This window comes from Hippichthys cyanospilos, chromosome 13 (genome assembly GCF_059441005.1).
Source record: "Hippichthys cyanospilos isolate Australia breed blue-spotted pipefish chromosome 13, RoL_Hcya_1.0, whole genome shotgun sequence".
Classification (NCBI taxonomy): domain Eukaryota; kingdom Metazoa; phylum Chordata; class Actinopteri; order Syngnathiformes; family Syngnathidae; genus Hippichthys; species Hippichthys cyanospilos.
In genome coordinates, this window is record NC_142381.1 from 4698665 (window position 1) to 4718102 (window position 19438).

Below are 19438 nucleotides of genomic sequence, written 5' to 3' on the forward strand. Positions count from 1 at the left end.
TTGCACAACTACACTTGTGAAGACATCCATTGACATAATGTATTTCCTAGCCCATAATCCTTACCTTAACCGTCAGAAATAATCAGTGTTCGGACTAATGCATTACAAAAGTAATGTAATTACAGTAATGAATTGCATTTTGCTGTAACGCGGTAGTGTACTATATTACACCAAAAAAGTAACATTGTACTCATTACAAATGAGAGTAGTGAAATGCATTATAATGCATTTTTAGCCCGAAAGTGGTACCCCCCTAAAGTTGCCAAAAACAGACACAAGATGGACATACACCCATTCATTTCAGTACGTCAGAGATAAAAACAAGAAGAATATACAGTTATCATTAAGTGCACTTTATATATGACACCTAGAGTTGCCCACGTCGCCAAATAAACACCTTAATGATGTAGGCCAGCTGCTAACGTTAGCCCCACCGAACCCATCCATTTTCAAAGCGTCTGGACCTAACCTCGCCGACTGAACTTGAATTTGAATATTAACATTGAAATTGTGAAATGCACTAACTGTTTTTTTTTTTTTAAAGAATGCATCACCATGCTGCGAAGCTAAGTAATAAAGGGATTAAAATACAAAAAACGATGTTGTATCATGTCTGTTAGTACAGGAAAACACACACACAATGCCAGACAAAGCGCCAACATGACCTCTAATTGTATAAAAGCCTAATTGTACACATATAAAGATAATCTGGCTGATTTTGAGCCAGACTCCCCCCAGGGCTTCTTTTTGGATGTTTTTCACAATTATCTCAATCCCTGTGTGTGAGATGTGTTAGAAGTCATTCATATGACAAAAATGGTTGCAGACAGCAAATGTAAATGAAAATTATTTGAAAAATTATTTGGAAAAAAAAATCTTTTTGTTGCATTTGTCAAGAATATCATTGCTATGGATTCTGTACATAAAACTTGACTAATTTGTGTGTGCACTAGGCTTCAGTTACCTTCTTTACATGCACACACTCAACAGTTAAGGTTTCCGTCTTGTTGACCCCAAATAGCAAGAACTTTGATGGAAGATGTTTAACATTAACAATTTTCAGCCAAACCATTTCTCAAGCTGCTTGGGGAGGGTATAATTCCTCGTACCTCACACCGCGGGATAATCATTAGACCAAATCAGATAATTGGGGCTTTGCTGACTTTGGTCTGAGGAAGGAGGGGTTAGGATCAAAATCAGACAGATTATCTTTATTGGTGTATCCTCATCCTCTTTACAATTTACTCCTGATGGCTTGTCAGCACCCCAAACAACAGAGGAAGGCGAGGGGGGGAAGGTGGGGGAATTGATGAAAACATGGAAAAAGGTGGGAAAGGAGTGGCAAAGGGGAGTGACGAGGGGCCAGAACACAGTCCTTGCCTGACGCTCGAGGGATTTTTCTGCTAATTTACAACAGGTTGAACTCTCAATCCATCTCGCTGACATTTCAGGTTGAATTTGTCATCTTAAGACGAAAATCAAACACACCGTGTTGCACACGGTAAAGATCATTATGAGTGTGGACTAGGATGAGCAGATTTTCTAATTAAATTATTCAAAAACACTTACACAACACAACAATCTTGTGAATGGTGGGTGTTGATTAGCTAATGCAAAATGCTATACTGGATGAGAGATTTAAATGCTCTTCTGATTTAGGGGAGTTATAAAAATATTTAAAGTTTCCATACGGCTCTTGTAATGTACTCGAGGATAAGAGTGTCGCTGCTGTTTCGCGTATTAAATAAAATGTCTTATTGTGTGAGCGGTCATTGAACACGCCATTAGTTGTAAGTGCTTTTTTTAACCTGCAAAATCTTATTCATAAAACAGAAAATCAATTGACACAACAACACTGGAAATGCACCACCAGAAACCCTCAGCTCGCGTAAAGTCTAACGACATTTCCAAAGATTCTTGGACAGAGAAGCAGGAATGAATTCTTGTACCACTGTGCCGCAAATGTAATTATGAAAGTAAATAGGAGGAAATTTAACAATTGAAGTCCTTTGTAATTGCGTTATCGTATAAATCGCTATGACAACTGTGTGACTGGCATACACATGGCCCAAATAATTGCTTTGCTGACAGGACTTAAAAAAAAAATAGAGGTGACATAAGTAAAAGTGGGACAAAACAAAAGGGTTAGCAAAATCTATTGGGACTCACAAGGCTCAAAACAGGGACATCTGGAAACGCTATACTAAATCCCAATCTTTCACTGAGACCTGTCGTATATATCCCATAAAAAAAGGAAATTCACACAATGCACACATCTACTCTTGTATTTGTATGCACTGTTACACACCAACAAACTCCATGTCTGCTTTGTCAGCAAACCACAAAGGTTTGCCAGGCTGTAGCTAACTGCATAAGGTATGAAAAAGACGATTTTTTTCTCATGACACACACACACTTATAGACCACACATCCATCATCTTTTTATAACTGAATATGCGTCAGATGAACACATACTAGAATATACTAAAGGATGAGCACATAGGCAATTTTTTTGCCTGTACTGCTTTGTGTTAAATCACATTTCTTGATGTGAAACCACGATGAGCTCCATGTGTTTTAGTGGAGGAGATGCCGTGGTTGCAGGAGCAGGGAACTGGGAACAGATCTTTGTCCATATGTGGTGGAGAATGGCGATGCTCTTCAAAGAAAAACCTTCATGTATCACATTCGCATGGTCCATCCTCTGCATGCAGTCTCGGTCATCACATGTGGCTCCCAGACAAGGTTGACAAATGAGTCTTTCCTGTAAGTATCAGCTTCTAAAGCTACTTTCGTTCTTCCATAGCTCGGCCTGTCTTCTACTTTACTTTTAATCCTCAGTGCTTGACACCCCTCAGGGAAATGTAATAATCCCACGCTGAAGGAGAACTTGGGCTGGTGGTCAGGAGGGCAGGAAGTCAGCATGCAGATCAGGATTTGGTTGCAGCAGCTTTGGGGAAGTTTGTGTGAAGTTGTTCCTAATTTAGTCGAAAATGAGCGAAGTGCCAGCGCGCGTGGTGGACCACGAAAAGATGAGATATGTCTATAAGCTAGTTGAGACTCGGGAAATGAGCAAATTTGTATAAGAAACATATGTTAACTGGCCCAGTTTGAAGCCACCATGCACCAAAAAAGTCAAGCTTCCCGAAATTGGTCACAATTGTTTTTTTTTAATTATTTTTTTCACTGATCTACATTATTAAGCACATTTTGTTTGGATTAAAAAAAAAGACACCAGTTATTTTATACGATGTGAAAGTTCAGCATGCTGCAGAAGAGGAAAAATGTGATATGCAAGAAAGAGATAACCTGCTTGTGCTTGTGTGTACACATGTGCTTGATTGTCTGTAAGGACTTTCCTGCCTTTCAGAAGTCTAAGCCCTGGTCAGGATGTAGTTATGGAGCGCTAATTTGCAAGCAGTTTGATTACAGACTTTCTGTGGACCCCCCCTCCCCCCTCCTCTCTCTCCCTCTCTCTCTCTCTCTCTCTCTCTCTCTCTCTCTCATCCATTAATCTATCAGGTGTCATTAGCAGTGGGAGAATGACCTGATTGGAACCAGAAGGAGACAAGATGATGTCACATAAACTCACTTTACTGCTAGAATGCCCATGTGTTGCTCTTTTCACTCCAATCTCCAGCACGCTCATTCGCGCAAACATGCATGAACGCACACACTGACATAGGCACACTGGGACTTGTCATCATGAGTGACGATATGATTGAAAAAGTATAGAAGAATTTTATGAAAGGTGTGTGTATAATTTGGATGCATTGGAAGAAATGCTTATTTGTTCAAATCCAAGAATTTTACTCTCTGGGAGCTATTGTTTAGCATTGACAGTAATCCATTAGCATATATGCTGTTTCCAGACTGAAAGTGGATATCTTTATTAACACTGACAGAGGCTCATCATCTTTAAATAAAGGCGGGAACCACTAATAAATCATTTTTTAGAGTCCCGATTGAGTGCAAACCACAAACATTTAGGCATCATAGATACAAGCCACATGCTGTGGCCACCAGGCTGTGTGTACATATGCGCACGCACGCATGTGTGTGTGTGTGAGTGTGTGTATGCGCGCATGTGTGTGTCAAAGTATAAAAGACCGTTTCTATGACACTGCGCTTTGGCAAATAACTCTACTTTATTTAAATATCATGTTTTTCTTCAAGGTCTCTTTTCTTTGGATTTATACTTTTTCTATAGGTAAATAGAGTCAAATTTTCTTTTTGTTATATGTAAATAACATGTGGAAATGAGTAAAGATATTAATACTGTAGATTCTAGTTTCTCCATTTGATATCTATGAATCCAACAGAATTTATTTGTAAACTATCATGAGCTTTAAATTGAATCAATAGGAATATTGTGATGATTTAAATTTTGAATTGGAGGAAAAAATTGCACTGCCCAGTTGTGTCAGTTTAATCTGTGTCACTGGGTGCATGGAGGCCGATACAGGTTGCTCAAACTGAAACTTCTTTTCTGGTTGGAATATGTGGAAATATGTGTAGTGAATGACTTATTTGAATGTTCAATTTATATAGGTTTACATTTACAGACGACTCATCAAAATACTTGAAAATATATAAGGTATTTTTTTAAACAGAAATGACCTTTTAACTTCATCTGAAGATGATAACAATAATATTCCTAATTATCTACAATTCATATTTCCCTGACCGAAAGGGGAAAAAAATCTAATTTCAATTACCATAATTTTACGTTACCAGATATGGTTCCCTGCAAATTGATGCAGCTGGCTCCAAAACAAAAACGCCATTCTCTATGCTAAGTCTACACCACCTAAATTGTAACCTATGGCCAGGCTTTCCACATTTTGACAGATGAACCTTTCCTGAGAGGTCGCGCTTTCTTGAACAACATCCAGTTGGGCTCAAACTCTGCTCGATCGACCCCATATCAAACAAATCGTACCCTATAATCCCATTTTACAGAGAGGCAGCAAGGAAAGTTTTGATTAGGGCCTGCTGGAAGTATTCAGAGGGCAGCCCCTGCCCCTCCCAGCCCTTCACCTCAGACAGTGGCCCCTTCTAAGCAGCTCATCTCGCCTCTGGTCTGCTTTGCTCCCGGCTATGATTGACATGTGAATTACAGTGTGTGGTGATGATGATAATAAGTGTGCTAACCGGGGCCAGGCTTGCGTCTTGCTGCCAAAAGCCAATCCAAGCAGGCACGGCCTGAAAGACAACCGCTGTGACCATTTGAAGAGTCAAATAAAAATGACAAGCTAACTGTTAAAGAACTGCTGATTTTTCACATGTTGTTTTGAAAGAGCTTGCGGCTCCTCTGGCTTTCTATTCTTCTAAATTTTCACTTCTCCACCCAGCCACATCCAGATATATGAAACCCATCATTTATCAGAGCAATCTAAAAAAAATTTCCCTCCGCTGCGGTGATGCTACAATACAAAAAAAAAGTGTTCGGAATGATTGCCCTCTGTGGTAGGAAAACATAGCGAGATGTTTGTGTCTGTGTGACAGTAGAACAACTTCCTGCCACACACATAAAAACAATGGATTTCCTCCTGAATTATCACCATACTTGCCAAGTGTCATGATTTGTGTTTGTCTAGACGATATTTAGCTTTATCAAAGATGAAACTCAAACAAACAGCAAAAACATTTTACAACTGATAATCACACAGACAAAAAGGGCTAAAAAACAAAGAGTCAGGGTACTTCATTTTAGCAATAACAACAATAACCCGGCATATAACCCGTGGGTCAAGGAATGCACAGGTGTGCAGACTGCACCTGAGATGTTTTCACAAAAGCTTTCACATCTACCAAAGCTAGCCTGTAGCCACTCACATCTACTCAGTGGCTGCTTTGAGTAGTCGGCAGCTCCTCCTGACCACCCCTGCCATTTTTGCTACCAGCACACTGGTGTTGTTTACTCCTCCCTTTTCCGCTCAATCCCTCAGTGACTTGCTGTGTTGAAACTTCAAAATCCTGCTAACAACTTGAAAATGTGTTTATGTTGCAGTGCCAGCCCTATTAGGAATGAAATCATCCAAAAAGCACAATCTTGTATTATACTAGTTTTACATTATTGGTATTAGGAAATTACACTGTAACACCCAGTGGATTACTTTTCCACCCACTCGTATTCATTCGGTGGGAACTACCAGTATCCACATTGCCAAGGATCTCTTCTCAACTTGCCAGAGCTCTGTGGGTCCTTGTGCCGTTTTGCATTATGATCAGGTTTGGCAGACTCGATCATTTTAGCCTTCACAAGCGGGGTTCTAGAACAGACCGAGATGCAGTCTGACGTTCATTACAAATGATTACATCATTTCCCAGACGGTTACCGCCAATCCGAGAAGGTTGAGCAGAGAAAAAGCAATTTTCTTCAAAAATGATTAGCAACCAAAACAAAAGGGAAGAACGTACCTCTAAGGATTAAGATGAGAAAACGTTGCTGACAGATGTTGATCTATTTGCGTCTGAATAGGGGAGTGTGAGCAAAGCATGGTGAGGGACTTAGGAAAAGAGAGAAAAGAGGTTTAAGATAATTCACAACACATTTGTGGTGAGAGGAACGCCTGTGTCTTGGCAGGGAGGTTCTCCTGTACCTCTTACCCTCATTGCTCGCTAATCCGTCGACCAAGGTGAGACTGGTTTCTGTGGCATTATGAGCCATTTAATCTCCCCGAACAGCGGGAAAGGAAAAGGCCGTACAAGGCTACTCCAACGATGCCAGTCCATAGGCCTGAAGTTCGAGCGCAGAGATTCTACACAAGCCTCGCCAACCACATGCTCAGTCTCCAGAGAGGATGACAACTGCAATTCTTGGTAATTCTCCAAAAAAATAAACTAAACCATGAATCCGAAGAGTCTTCAAAGAAATAAAAAGTAAATACTGTGTAGTCATATTAAAGGATTATGGCAGGCTTTTAATATTTCCATCTGGATGAAAGACAGAAAGAAACGATTGCTCTATTGAAGTAAGGAAAACCTTGTGATTTTTTTATGGGTCCCTGGATATTGTGCTACACACTATGCTGTGATGTTGACAAGAAATTTAATCCAGAAACAATAAAACTGTAAAAACGCAGACACACACCACTTACACTTATCATTTGAACATGTTTACAATATACTGTATACAGATATTTAATTTAAGCCTTAGATGCATGGCCTACCAATACGTACACTCTTTCAAGTCAAAGTCAAAAATGACCCCAATTAGAATTTTATGTTGTAAAACTTGAACAAATTGCAGGTAAAAGGAAAACAATACTTGTGTATTGATAATGATGGGTTCGGTAAAAAGGTAATCCGCTGCTGTATTTATCATTTCGCAGTAGCAGAGCCGCCCCATGAAAGAGCTTCATAGGTGAGAGAATTTATGTATTTATTTATTATTTTAAACCAGAAAATCAAGTCCGTCAGAGCCACTTGTGCGCCAAATGACAAGAGCCTTGCTGTACGGCAGCCGTTGGAGCTGCTGCATTGTATCAAAAAGTCGTGCAGACAGCCATACCAGCACCAGGGAGTTCATGAGTTACAGATGGGACATTACACACATGCATGCAACTGATGAAATGTCAAGGTCAGAAGAATTTGTCACCCTAATCAGTCATGTAGGAAGATTTTACTGCATGCATTTTACTCTTGATTTCATCATTCTTCCACATCTACTTTGGAGGTTTTGGCACACTCTCTTTACATTACTGAGTGCCAGAGCGAATAACAAACACTGAATACGTTGGCTGGAGGAACAACTGCTGAAAACAATGAGAACAGCATATAAAGTGAGCTCCAGATGAGCTTTGATTGAATGCATTATTTGAACATACAAACAGAAAACAGGAATAAAAAGAAACGGTAAAAAACGTTCATCCTCGGGCATGTTTACGCGACGACAAAGGTGGACGTGAGAAGCTTTAAGTTGAAGACAAACTCAAACGTCGCTATTGCTTCAGTACACTAAGTGTGCATAGCATTTCATACTCAAGCACTCCGCATATTTCACAGCTGACGGCTGCCTGAAGTTTGACATTTGGCAGCGAGCGGGCATCCGCTCCCGCAGCCCATGCCCAGAATAACCCTCACACTCCCCGGCACACAAACACATACTAACTGCTCAGCATCAGGACCTAAGTTAAAACAAACCATCAGGAGGTCCCGTCACATCCACTCAGCACTTAGCAACAGACAGACAGCCATGTTTATACACCCGCGTTCACATTTTATTTTGGTGTGCATGTGCTTACTAAAAGTGCAGAAAGACGCCTGCTGTGGGTGCCAGCTTGCTTGTGATTACTGCCGGGCACCAGCTCTCACATGTAGGCACACACGCAACTGTGCTACAGCCACACAAAGTCAATTCAGGGAATTCATGAACTGCTTATATTGTCAACAAAATAACACTTGTTTATTGATCGATAAAGGCACGTCATACATATAGAGAAAACAGAACCTGACATTGACAATTAGATCAAACATTTGCCTTGAAATGATAAGATCCTTGATATCACGTTTTTGAAATAGGAATTTCACCCAATTTTATCCATCTTAGGGGCTGCATTTTGCCACTTGCTGTCGACTGAGAATATCCCAGTTGCTCAGGGATGAGGTGACAATTTTTAACTGCTGACGTTTCAAAAAGGCCCAGTGAGGCTGCTCAAATATATGAGTATAAAATAGTGAAATGTTTTTATTTATAAACATGACCAGGAAGGGTGTGAATTTGATTCCTGACCCTGGTGACCATATTGATGAATCCTTGAGCTTTGTGTCCAGTAGATCTGGCAGTGCCTTGCATTGCAGCAGCATCTATTGGTGTATGATTTCATCTACATATCGGCACATTTTTAATTAATGCCAAAACACTGAATTAAATTAAATAGAATCCCTTATATCGTTGCAGAAGTAGAGGGTGCTTCGGAACTTATTATTATTAAAATATTTGTATTTTTTTTATATTTTTAGAGCTGTTTACATTTACAAATATTATTTTTGAGAGGGAGCCAGAATAAACCCCATATTGAAGGAGGGTATAGCGAAAATTTTTAGGAAATACTGAATGTATCATTTATTCCATGACCAAGATAAATAACAACTACGATAGTTAAAAAGGGCGCTTGAGTTGCTGAATCCCAATTCTTATCAAAATATTTTTGACATTTTTTCTTTCACCTATGAGGGAACATTTAAAGTTCTAACACTAACATGTGCCTCATGTACATGGGCTCAAAGCGAATTGAATTTAGTTTGAAAGAGCAGAAAGCCTCAAACAAATGGAAGACACAGAGATTGCACAACCTTCAAGTACACAATTGTATTCATAATTTTCTAAACCTACACCAAAATTTTGCCTCAGAAAATCTTAAGAAAAAAAAAAATCAACGCTTACAATATAGGCCTATACTCCATAGTAACAACTGGTTTATTCATGGGATAAATTCATTGCACTAAATTACACGTGTAAAGCTTTGATTTCTATCAGTTGGCACGCGTTTCAACAGCTATTATGCCATATTAATTTGTACACATATAAACATGCAGTAACTCATCGGCCTGATGATGTAAAACAAACGCATAGCGTGTCAAGTCCCACAGCGTATACATTCTGGTAACCTGTGGGCTGTGTTAAATTGGATTGTAACCTCATGCTTCCCTATGCTGTTGATTGTGTTTATTAAGAGGAAACACGTGTCCGTGTATGGGACAAATGCAGGTTGATGCTGAGATGAGAATCGTAAAGCAACCACAACGATCTTCCTGTTTGGTTTAGGAGCGAGCCAGACATCACTTGCTTGCTTTCCGCCACTCAACAGACACCACATAATCTCGTGATGGTGATGTATGGCCTGCTCAGGATGACAGTAGGCCCGTCTCCCGAAAATATGTCTGTCATGTCTTCCTTCATGAAAAGCCTGATGTACATTATTTGTAGTTGCGTCTTTTCCTCTCTAAACCAAAGTCTTATTGGGATGCACTTTGAAAGCAAATGACAAACCGGGAGAGAATAAACATAAATCTAAGTTGCGGTCCGAAGCGGGGTCATGATGACAGAGAACATGTGATTTCTGTTGGTCATAGTTCTCCATTTCCCGGCTGTTGTCGGAGATTTCCATCACTAACCAAACCAACCGTGCTGTAAACACAGCGCTCATTTGTTTTCTCCTCAGAGCAATTATATCATGTGATTTAAAACATTTTAAATAGAGCCCGCGCGTACTTTTATTTGTGTAAAGCGGATCTATTTCATGTTGAGCAGTAATGTAATAATCCCGAGCTGTCATTACGGCCCAGTTCCCCCGGTGCGCCAAACTCCATCTGATCTCTGCATTTATGAGAACCAGACTGGTTCACAAAATCACCGGTCACCGCGAAAGGGAGAGAAAAGAAAAAAAAAATCTTACACGACAGAAACGAGGCACAAAGGTGACTTAAGGGAAAGTCTTCAAATTAATATAGGAAATGTTTGCTGCGAAAGAAAAGTGATGATATTTCACATTCCAGATGGTCTAAATTAAACAGACGAAAATATTTGTACCACTAATTAACCATTAGTGCTCCGAATGCTCTCTCTATTTATACATACGCCTTAAAAGCAACGGAAAAACTAAACAAAACACTTTGGAAGATTTAATTCAATCAAACACACACGACCGTGGCCTCAGGAGGTTCTATCTTTTGCACGTGGCCTCGCTAGTTGGCATTTTGAAGTCATTCGTTGGAAATTTTGCATTTTCTAGATCTTATTTTTTCATTAAGCCCATTAACCCATGGACGAGCGTAAAACTGTATGAACCACTAATTAACATTATTTTGTCTTGATTTGCGGGCGAAACAAATCATCAAAATTAACGGGAGAAGAAATCAACATTTCTTCAGACTTGGGAAATATTTCCGAAATGTATTTGCCATAGGCCTATGTGATCTTCCATTCATTTGGGGGTAAATTAAACGACCAAATAAATGCAAAATACGTGGTTTAGGAGGAGGATTTCTCGCTTCTGCCCTCCCTCTCTCTCTTGTGACGCACAGAGCAGAACAAGCCTAGGAGGCAGAAGAACAGGAGACCTCTGAAACGAATGAAGTGCAAATGCAGGGATCGTGCAGTGAGCAAGAAGAGGCGTGTCAACAATCAAAAACTTGGATGCAGGAGAACATCGTGGAGAACACATGGAATGGAATCGGATTAATTACCAAGCGCCAAGGACCCGAAGCAAAACGGGGAGAGCAGCTCCCCGCCGTGCCGAAGTTCTGCTAAGGCTTCCGAATGAGCCGGGATACTAAAGCCCGCTGGCTGCGAAGTCAAAATTCGGACACGCTTTGCGGGATGTCGTCCGGCAAAATGCAAGCTCTGAGTTCGAAGGCGCACGCTTTCTCCGTGGAAGCGCTAGTGGGGAAACCTTGCAAGAGGGTAAAAGTGTCAGAGGAGCACGTCTCAACTTCATGTGGACGCACTGACACTGACGCTGGCATTTTCACTGGTGAGAAACATTAGAAAATTAAGAATTGATTAAAAAAATTGACGCAAACATGCAGACAATTTGTTTTACACTTTTCAAATCAAAGTTTGAATAATACACGCACGCACATTATCGAAATAATTATTCTGCAGTGCATGTGTATTGTCGTATATAACTTCAAAAAGATGAAGATGATATTAAATGCATTTTTAAAAAATGAATGCTTTCACTTTCAGGATCAGAGTGTCGGATCACACAGACGAAAAAAGAGGATTTACAAATCACAGAGGCCGAATCGGACGTGTTCGTCAGCAAACCCAAAGACGGTGAAGGCACCCCAAAGAGAGAGGTTCGAGTTGAACTTCAGGGCTCAGAGCTCTGGAAGAGATTTTTTGAAATCGGCACTGAAATGATCATCACCAAGGCTGGAAGGTAATCTGCTTCGATAATTAAAATAAAGCCGTTGCGGAAAGCAAGTGCTTACAACAATATTTAACACATGTCAACATGCAAACGCTGACCCATAAAGAAAAAAATGACTGTGTCATTTCTTCCCTTCAACATATTTAAACTGGCTGCTTAAAATAAAAGGAGGCCACTCTCAAATCCATTATGTGACTAACTAAAATGTAATTTTGGAAAGTGAAACAGAAATGAACTTGCATATGAAGCAACCATATACTTTTCAAATGCAACAGGCATTCCTCATGTGTTACAAAATGACTCTCGTGTCCTCATATAATAACACAACGATTTTTGACCGTCAGCTAATATCAAAATTAACTTAAAATGCATTTCGTTGCGATTATATATTTTTGAATGACACCTCATCGAATGCATATACCCAAACCTGCTGACGGCACTCCTGTGAGCTTTAACTGAAATCTGGGTTCCGTTAATTTAATTACCGAGAAAACAGGCCATAAATCTCGGGAGTGCTGATGTCCCGCACAGGGCCCCTGACCTGAACCTTTGATCTAAATTTGGCCGTAAACCCAGACAAAGAAATAAACAGAAACAGAGAATATATATATATATATATATATATATATATATATATATATATATATATATATATATATATATATATATATATATATATATATATATATATATATATTACACTAAAAATTGAATTTTCAACCTGAAAATGTATTTTCGCCACACCTCTAGGAGAATGTTTCCATCCGTTCGTGTCAAAGTTCGGAATCTGGACCCATGCCAGCAGTATTACATTGCAATGGACGTCATGCCAGTAGACTCTAAACGTTACAGGTGTGTTTGTTTGTTTATTTATTTATTTATTTATTTATATAATGCATAAAACTGTTCTATAGTATGTGTGCGTGCATGAGCGTGTTTCTGCGTGTGAGGAGAAAAAAAAGCACGTGCATAAGCAGGGTCAATTTATGCCAATTTGGACACTGACCCAAAACAAAAAATGAACAACTCTCTCTCGTTCAACGAAAGTTTGTTTCTAGAAACAAACGTCAAGATATTAATTTAAAAGACAAAATTGAGACAGCCTATCCACCCTTTAGGTATGTTTACCACAGCTCGCAGTGGATGGTGGCAGGAAACACAGATCATTCGTGCATCTCACCCAGGCTCTACGTGCACGCGGACTCACCGTGCGCGGGAGAGACCTGGATGCGTCAGGTGATCAGCTTTGACCGAGTAAAACTCACCAACAATGAGATGGATGACAAGGGACATGTAAGTAAACAATGAATCAAATAACGTATAAAGAGACGCAGGGAACACTGGTTGTGATTTTTATAGTTTTATGTTTATTGAGTCCTAACTTTAAGGTTCGGACAAACTTGTTCGTTTTTGGTTGTGGTGTACATGTGACGAAAATAAAAATCGGGATCATTCTGTAACAACAGTGTTGCTCGACAATTCCGAGCTCAACATTTATTATTTTGTCCCATTATATATCTATAGAACAACAATCTTAATTTTTTTTCGGTCACTAAGCGATGAAGTGTTTCATTTGTAATCGGATTTAGTATTAGTTTTGGGATTTCATGTTGGCCAATTTACAATTGGTGTTATTTTATTTTGATCGCATGAATTGCTCACTGTTACTTATTTTCATAAACTACTTAAAAAAAACTTTTGTTTTAACTTTTTTCCCATCAAAATTTAGGAAAAAAATGGCATATTTTTCAATATATAATATTTCAATATATGATATAAAACTCATGCAGGTTCATTGAGTTTTGCATTTAAATTACTTGTCAACATAATAAATGAAGATAGACCGAATTAGAAGACAGATACATTGTAAAAAATGCACAATGATCAAACAAATATAAGTGAGGGATATTTTTTAATCTGAAAGGATTCAATTTCTTATTTTAGTTGTACTGTAAATTATTTTTTGAACAAACAATGTTATTCTTGAAACACACAAAAATATATGTTTTTATTTTTACACGAAATTATTGAATTTTCAGAAACAATAAGAACAACATTATCATTAAAAAAAAAAAAAAAAAAAAACTATTCACCTAAAGAGAACAAGGTCGTTATTTTCCCATATTTCCAAAAATGTATTGTGTCTAATGTGCACCACCTTGAATGTCAGAAGGAAATTAAGACTATGAAACTGTTTGGTTTAGATGAGTGTTGATTATTTTTTTGGGCAATGTGGGTAAGTTTGCAATTTACATTTTGACTATTAGCTTTAGCCTACTTGTTGAAACAGATCGCATAATTGCTCTACCAGAGTTCAATGATGATGCTACACATATGTATGATTTTATTTTGACTGACATGAAAAAGTTAAGTCAAAATGAAGTTCAGTTAAAAAGTCTATTTTATTATTTGTCACATTCCCTTTTTCTAAAATGAGGTTTGGATTATTGGTTAAGACTTTTAGGAAAGTACAATGGGTGTTTAGTCCACAAAGTTCTTTTTCAAGTTCTGCATGTTAATTTAAAAGATTGCAGAAAATAGACATATTGCATAATAACACCTTGTCTCGATTCAGATAATTTTGCAATCCATGCATAAATACAAGCCACGGGTGCACATCATCCAGCATGACCCTCGGATGGACTGGTCCCAGATCCAGTCGTTGCCTGCTGAGGGAGTGTTCAGCTTCTCCTTCCCAGAAACAGAGTTCACAACCGTCACAGCCTATCAGAATCAACAGGTGACGCTTGCTGAAATGGCTTGATTCCATTGCATGCTGAAATGGTCCAAACAGTAATTAAATACAAACGTATTCTGCAACCCGGTTTGACTAACAATAAAATAAAATCCATCCTTTCCGTACCACATGTATTTCTAAAACAGCCGTGCAGTGATTATTATGATGATTCAGTGAGTCACAAAGATTTAATCTCACAATATTGATACAAAAAAAAAAAGATTTTTAGGCCTTGTTTACACATACACAAACATTTTGCAAACTGCCAGTAAATATCTCTGTTTTGCCCTATGTGCTATACGTGGTCAAGCTTTTTTTTTTTTTTTTTTAATCAAAACCGAGTCTATCAAAACCTCCGGCCATAGTGGAGATTTGCCCAAGCCTCCGGTTTCCTGTTTGCATGTAACCAACCTAAACCGGAGATTTGCGTCACCGCGCTATGCTTTTTCCCGCAAAAGACACAGATACAGTAGACTCAGAGACGGACATTTTTTTCTTATCATACACGTCAAAGACAGATGTTCTTTCTGATTGGACAGAATTTGGCGACACTACTGCCGCCTAGCGGCTTGGCATGCTTGTAAGTGAATGAAACCGCACTGTGCTGGATTCATAAAGATGTGATTCGTAAAGATGTGATTTCTTTAAATAAACGAAAAAAAACCAGGAGGGGGCGACTATGCGGATTCAAATTAGCCGTTTACATGTAGACAAGGCCTAAGTATCACTGTTGCTTATTGCGAGATTGTGTGTGTGTGTGTCTGCATGGTTGAGCCGATCCTGCTATTGGTTACTTAGCTTCAGTAACATACGTCCACCAGGAGGACTGCTTGCCCATTTCATCATCATTCAATTTTATGATCTGTGACGGGATTCTTACAGAAACTAAATAGCAAGATACGCCTGGGTTGACTGTAAGGCTCCGGAGCCTATTAAGGCAGTGAAAGAAATCTCCCTGAGAAGCATATACAGTATGACACGGCAGATCAGTGTGGGGCCTGCTGGGAGATCATCTGAAGAATGCCGTTCTTTAACCGTGTTGTTTTGAAACTCAGATTGTTGCTTTCTGTTCAAACTAACACATCTTGTCTTCGTGTCTGGGCAAGATCACAAAACTGAAGATCGACAGGAACCCGTTTGCCAAGGGCTTCAGGGATCCAGGGAGGAATAGGTGCGGAAAGCTTTGCATAACATCAACTTGTGTTATAGCTGCAGAAAACACTTCACTACTGGCCCAAGGGAGGCATTAAATTGAACAACCGAAATATGATACCACATAAAACTCTAAAATAAAATTGCCATGGAATTTCACACCTCTCGCAGCCATCTTTTTACTGGTGTAAGGATTTTCCCGATTTATGTAACTTTTGTATATTTATCCATATATAGGGGAGTGTTGGATGGTATACTGGAGTCGTACCCTTGGAGGTCCCCTCTCAGCTTGGACTTTAAGCCTTTTGCCATACAGCTTCAAGGTATCAATAACTGACATTATTTTAACTGTTCTGTTCCTCAAGGTGGTTTTAATGGATGTTTCTGGCATGTGTCAACAGGGAGCTTGGGGTCCCCAGGCAGCGCCGCTTCCCCGCTAAAGAATCTCCTACCCCTCTCATCTTCATCATCTCTTCTTTCGCTGTCCTGCCAGGACGCTGCTCTTCATACTCTTGCCCTCCCTGTATACGGAAAAACTTCAACCGGCCCCTCATCACCCAGCAGAGCCTTGTCCAGCGTGGGAGCAGACAGACTCAGAGAACTGCCGTCAATGTCCCCATTTACAGACCCGCCGCTTTTCTCGATGCTACATGGAAAGAAAGCCGCCTGTCCCGATCCAAGCCTTTCTCGATCGAGCCCACCGTGCTTGATACCCCTACCCAGCCCTTTCCGTCATCAAGGATCTTCTTCTTTAATACCTCATCTCTCAGAAGGTGGTCCATATTGTCTTTACCGCTATAGTTTCCCTTTGAACCCTCAACTCGCAACTATTTCCCGACACACTAAAAAAGCTGAAGACGGCACGGAGGCGCTACTGCGGCAGCCTTCGTGGCATCTGGCCACCAACCATCATCTATGACCATCTCCAAACCAAAGGGGAGTAACAAGCCAAAGCACATATAGCTCTCTGGGAAAAATAAATCAGGAGTCAAGACAGAGCTGTTACTGAAGGGATCATTTGTACTTAAAAAATATTTTGAGCACAGTGTCTGTGACGCCTATAACAACAACAAAAAACAAACCAAAATAGTAATAAACATCAAATTAGAAAGAAACATCTCCGTAAATGACTCACTTAAAATGAAAGCCTGGACCTACCAAAAGATGACAACCATGCAGTTTTTACATTTTGACCTATTGTTTATTAAATCAAAAATGAAATTGAAAAATCAAAGCAGCACGGTGGATGATAGGTTAATACGTCCACCTTGCATGCGGAGATTGTGCTCTGGTCTTCTTGTGTGGGAGTTGCATGTTCTCCCAGTGCCCGCATGGGTATTTTCCGGGTAACTATATCACCACTTCTAAATGTTCTGTCAAATTACTGGTGCTATTTCACAAAGTGGACAGCTCTTTAGGTGTTGCACACAAAGTATTAGACTTTTAGTCTTCTTGTCCTTATGGCTGACAAACGTGTCCATAGGCAACCTGTGGTCTGCTGTTGCCGCACTCAGGAAGTAAACATTTTGCCCCAGACTTTTCTCCTTTGGTCCTGGGTTTTTTGGCGAATTTGGGGAGATACTCTCAGGTTAAAAATACATTGTTACACGCATCATTAGCATTTGTAAAATATGACTATTTTTACTGCTTCCGCATTATGTATTACAGATATTACATGACTTTTGTAATGCGTTACTCCCAACACTGGGGGTATGTGATAATTCTCAGAATGGTCTCAAGACTTACACCCCTCCCTCTAGGAATCTCGATTTTGGCAAAGCGGGGGAAATTACCAGTTTCCCGACAAACGCTCGTAGCCAAACAGCAATTACCTTGTCATGGCCAAGTATGACAGTGAGCTAATGCCTGCTAGATGTGGAAATAGCAGGAAGAAGTTAATTGAAGAACTCAGGCAGGGGATTGCCTGTGTTTGAGTGAGTGGTCAGGTGCGTTGCTGTCAAACAGCCTGCCCTTTGTCTGCGGACACATGTAATCTGGGCTGCTATTTAATACTGTCTGTCATTTCCATGTTTGCCTTCGCAGGACAATCAGTTTTAACTCCCAACTAATTCCAGATTTTTTAATTAGACAAATTGCTTACATACTGGGAGAGCTGAACTTTGCACCTGCCTCGAAAACACGCAGTAGTAACACATACGGACAGACACGTGCGTGTAAACAAATGCACTCACACCCGCACACACTCAAAAATAGCAAGCGACGGCTTTGTCTTTACTACCGAAGGTATTGTTCATTATATTTGCATTATTTTTTAGTTTGCAAAAATGCAAAAAGTCAGAATCAGCTGTAATGCTTAAAAGGTTCCGATGTATTACGATCATACATCGAGTAATATAGCCAAAGACTTTGTCTTTTGTTATGTAATGCAACTCAGTGCATTCTGTTCATAAAGGGAGTAAATGCAGTATCTAGGAAATTTAATATGTTCCCTGTTTCCCTTTTCTTCAACTGCTTACATGGATTTTGTATTCTGACAATGATTTTTATTTTATTTCACTGCTAAGATGGACGAATGACTGAATAAACTGCATTTGGTTTCAAAAGAACGTGAAAAGTTAATGGGGAGAGGAACAAATGTTTTACCTGGATCAAAAATCAAACTGTTTGATTTATTTGCTTGCTATCGTGTCACGATGTTCTCGAAGCTGCGGTTAAAACAACTCCGCTGTTTCAACTTTGTAACAACACAGGGTAGGAGCTTCCTGGACTGGTCTGGTCTGATTGACAAGAAGTGACGGAAGAGAAATTTGACCCAGAAGTCATTTGCTTCCAATCATGTGAAATGGCATCCTGAAATGGGAGAAGCAGGCCTGGAAGTGTAAATATACTCTGCTTTCATTAGATTAACATACACTTGGCTCACACAAACCTCATCCATGCAAGTTGTCTTCTAATAATAGCTGCTGAATAGTGTCTCATAAGCGCATAGACACACACATGCCCTTCAGCCTGCTTTCTATTTGGCTCTTTCAATCTTGTTTACACTTGGTGCCATTTTCTCGACAAACCTAATACAAGCTTGTTATTTATCGGGTCGGATTATTGAATGTGACTGACCTCAGCTGTAAAGTTTAGAGTGAAAACAGCTGTGACTGAAACTGAATTACTCCGAGTGAGTAATGTGAAAAGCGAGGGCAGTTTAACAGTTATTAAGTGCTCTTCTAGAAAGCAATCAAACAGACGTAGTCCTCCAGGAGAGTCTTCTGCTTGTGGTCTGCTTGTGTTTTTTCAGTTACACTTGCTGTGGTGGGAAACGATCCTTTGAGCCGTTATATAGTGGCGCTGGTTAATGCTGATTAAGGTCGTGGATATCTTCATCACTGGTTGGTGGTAGAGGTTAGAACTCAGCATGTTGCTTGAGTATGTATGTGGGAGAGTATGCAGAGAGAGAAGTGCATTGGCATGTGATCCCTGACAAGCCCCTGTCTTACAGGAGCAGAGGTTAAATGATTGGCGGACAAACATGTGGCCCTGCACCTGGCTTGCATATGCGTGTGTGTGTGTATGTGATGTTGATGTGTTACCAACATGAATTTCAAGTCTTTGAGGAAAAACAAGTAATTGTGAGGCTGAGATAGAAGGAAACTCAATAAGATGCTTCGTAAATAATTGGAAAAGGTCAATATGGCTATTCAGAATGTCCTGA

The 19438-nt window shown here is 39.7% G+C and overlaps 1 protein-coding gene across 1 annotated transcript; it reads left to right on the plus strand.

The window, feature by feature from the left end:
* The first annotated feature begins 11266 nt into the window (after positions 1-11266).
* On the plus strand, positions 11267-16824 carry tbx22 (T-box transcription factor 22). Its single transcript, XM_088431856.1, has 8 exons — positions 11267-11480; positions 11696-11891; positions 12633-12734; positions 13001-13175; positions 14458-14622; positions 15726-15790; positions 16009-16094; positions 16173-16824. The coding sequence occupies exons 1-8, from the start codon at positions 11267-11269 to the stop codon at positions 16688-16690; spliced, it is 1521 nt and encodes a 506-aa protein (XP_088287982.1). The 3' UTR covers positions 16691-16824.
* Positions 16825-19438: the final 2614 nt, after the last annotated feature.